A 2238-nucleotide genomic window follows, 5' to 3' on the forward strand; every position below is an offset into this window, starting at 1 on the left:
TCTTCTTAAGCACAACTAACAGAGCATAACTAACTGAGCAGTTGACTTTTTTAAAGACCATATTAACTTATGTATTCATTAAACCTTTTTCATTTCACTGTCATATTTTACACCATAATGCATGGCAGCATTTATCTGGGGTTACCAGAATGTGTCAGGGTGACTGGACTAACTCGGTTTTCAGTAACACTGATGGAAGCCCAGAGTAGCTTCGTTGTTTTGATCTCACCGTTGCTCTGACCCATACCAAACCACTTCTACTAATTACAGAGTGAAAAAAATCTACCTGTTCAAAATGGATCGTTCCTGTTTTGCTGGTATATGAGAGAACACGGCTGTCTGGTGCTTACATCAGTGTAGCCAGAAAAAAAAACCCAACAGGACTAGCTCCTGAGCAAATTCATAGAATAATTTGTAAAACTGAAGTGTGATGCACATTACTGAGGTATGATTTGAAAGCAGGAAAGAATGTGGTTTGTTGTTTTCCAGATAATAGAAACGCTACTGGGCACTAAGGTACCTTCCTTATCTGATCCATTTAAATTCAGGTATTTGAAAGCTCTATCCATATGCATTATTCTGAGCTGTCCACAGAGCGAGAACAGGGCAATTTATGGGGATAGCGCTGCATGGAAGAGTCTGCATGAGCCTCCTGTCAAAATACTTTGTGTTACTCTTCTGTTGCATCACTTACTAAAACTTCCATTTATCACATTCTTCATTTAACACAACTCTTAAATACTGCTTTCCCCCCTCTTTTGAACCATGGCCTTTAATATTTAATTATTTAATTGTTTTTTTCTCTGGATTTCAAATATTGGTTTTGATGCTTATTTTCGTTTTGTGTTTTATCTTTTTATTTTGGTTTTTATTCTGTCACTTCTCCATCTCTTATACGTAGCTTATGTCCCTTTTAACATCCCCCCATCAGCCCCCTCCTCCTCCCCCTGCCTCTGCCTCACCCTCTGCTGTTCCCAACGGCCCCCAGTCTCCCAAGCAGCAAAAGGAACCCCTCTCCCATCGCTTCAACGAGTTCATGACCTCCAAACCCAAAATCCACTGCTTCAGGAGCCTAAAGCGCGGGGTAAGTTCTCCCTCTGGATCCTCTCTCTCTCTCTCTCTTTCTCTTTTCTTTTTCTTGCGCTTTTATTGCACGTTCTGTTATGTAAAAACTTGTTTTGTTTTGTGAATGAATCCATTGTGTTTTATCATAACATGCAGACAAATCCAAGGAATCCCAACCTATAAAGCCATTTGTAGTCAAAAACCCCACAATGAAACCACAAAAAGTACAGTTGCTGATGGAAATTAACCATTTGGGTTTTTTGGGGAGGAGGGATTGTCCAAAGTATTGAAGGAAGAGCCGAACATTAAGTAATACTCATGTAGAAGTCAAAGTCATTAATTTAGTAGCCCTGCATAGGTCTGTGGCAGGGTAGGTTTGGAGGAGCACCGTTCAGAGGCTTACTCTGATCCTGATGCTGCATGTTGTCTACCTTAATGTGAAACGTTTTCCTCTCTGCAGGGTGGATTCAGCTCAATATCTGTGTCAGAAGGAGGAGAGTAAATTAGGAGGGATTCTAGAAAACAATTCTGACCTCAGCTGGTGCAAGTTCAGGCATTTCCCTGAAAAGATCTGATGCCTCTTGAACCCATTCTAGGTAGTAATAAAGGTGTTTATGTGGTACATGTGTGCTTTAAACCAGGGCTGCCATGTTGGTGGAGACTCGGGACGGACGGACACTGAATTTAATGTTCCCTGCAGCTACCTAAATGTGTTGATTACAGTTGGCTCTAAATATTTGGGGCTGACACTTCTCAAGGACCTTAACCACATCCTGTAGCCTGAAGCTTCAATAAGATAGGAAGGTTTGATTTGATTTCCTGTAGAGAGCCTAAGAAATGCTGCTTCCCAACAATTTTGTTTATCATGTATGCGTTTGGGCCTCCTTGACCAGATGACATGGGTTAAACAGCTTTTAAAGTGTCCGTAGGAAAATTTAAAATCCTGCCATGGTCTTTAAATTTTTTTTCTAATTAGTTTTAAATGTTTTTTCCACAATTTTTATTCTTGACGTTTTAAATGTCAATGAAATATCTTCGCAAAAATACCAAGTTGAAAAGCTATTTGTAATAGCTGCCATTCTTGCAAACTGTGGAGGAAAGACATTAACTAAGAGTTTGATAGACATTGTGTGATGAACCATTGCAAAGCTAGGAAAAAAAAGTTCCATGTCT

At 39.8% G+C, this 2238-nt stretch overlaps 1 protein-coding gene across 4 annotated transcripts in view; it reads left to right on the top strand.

Moving 5' to 3' along the window:
- FNBP1 (formin binding protein 1) overlaps positions 1-2238 on the top strand; it is a 94602-nt gene that overhangs the window by 65864 nt on the left and 26500 nt on the right. The window contains exon 10 of one of the 4 annotated variants that reach the window (XM_009322086.1): positions 902-1084. The exons of 1 other annotated variant lie outside the window; for it this stretch is intronic. In XM_009322086.1, coding sequence (XP_009320361.1) covers positions 902-1084 — 183 coding nt within the window. The remainder of the gene's footprint in view (positions 1-901; positions 1085-2238) is intronic. 2 more of the 4 variants (XM_009322087.1, XM_009322088.1) reach the window with 2 other exon arrangements.

The sequence above is a fragment of the Pygoscelis adeliae genome, unplaced genomic scaffold, assembly GCF_000699105.1.
Source record: "Pygoscelis adeliae isolate BGI_AS28 unplaced genomic scaffold, ASM69910v1 Scaffold114, whole genome shotgun sequence".
NCBI classification, from domain to species: domain Eukaryota; kingdom Metazoa; phylum Chordata; class Aves; order Sphenisciformes; family Spheniscidae; genus Pygoscelis; species Pygoscelis adeliae.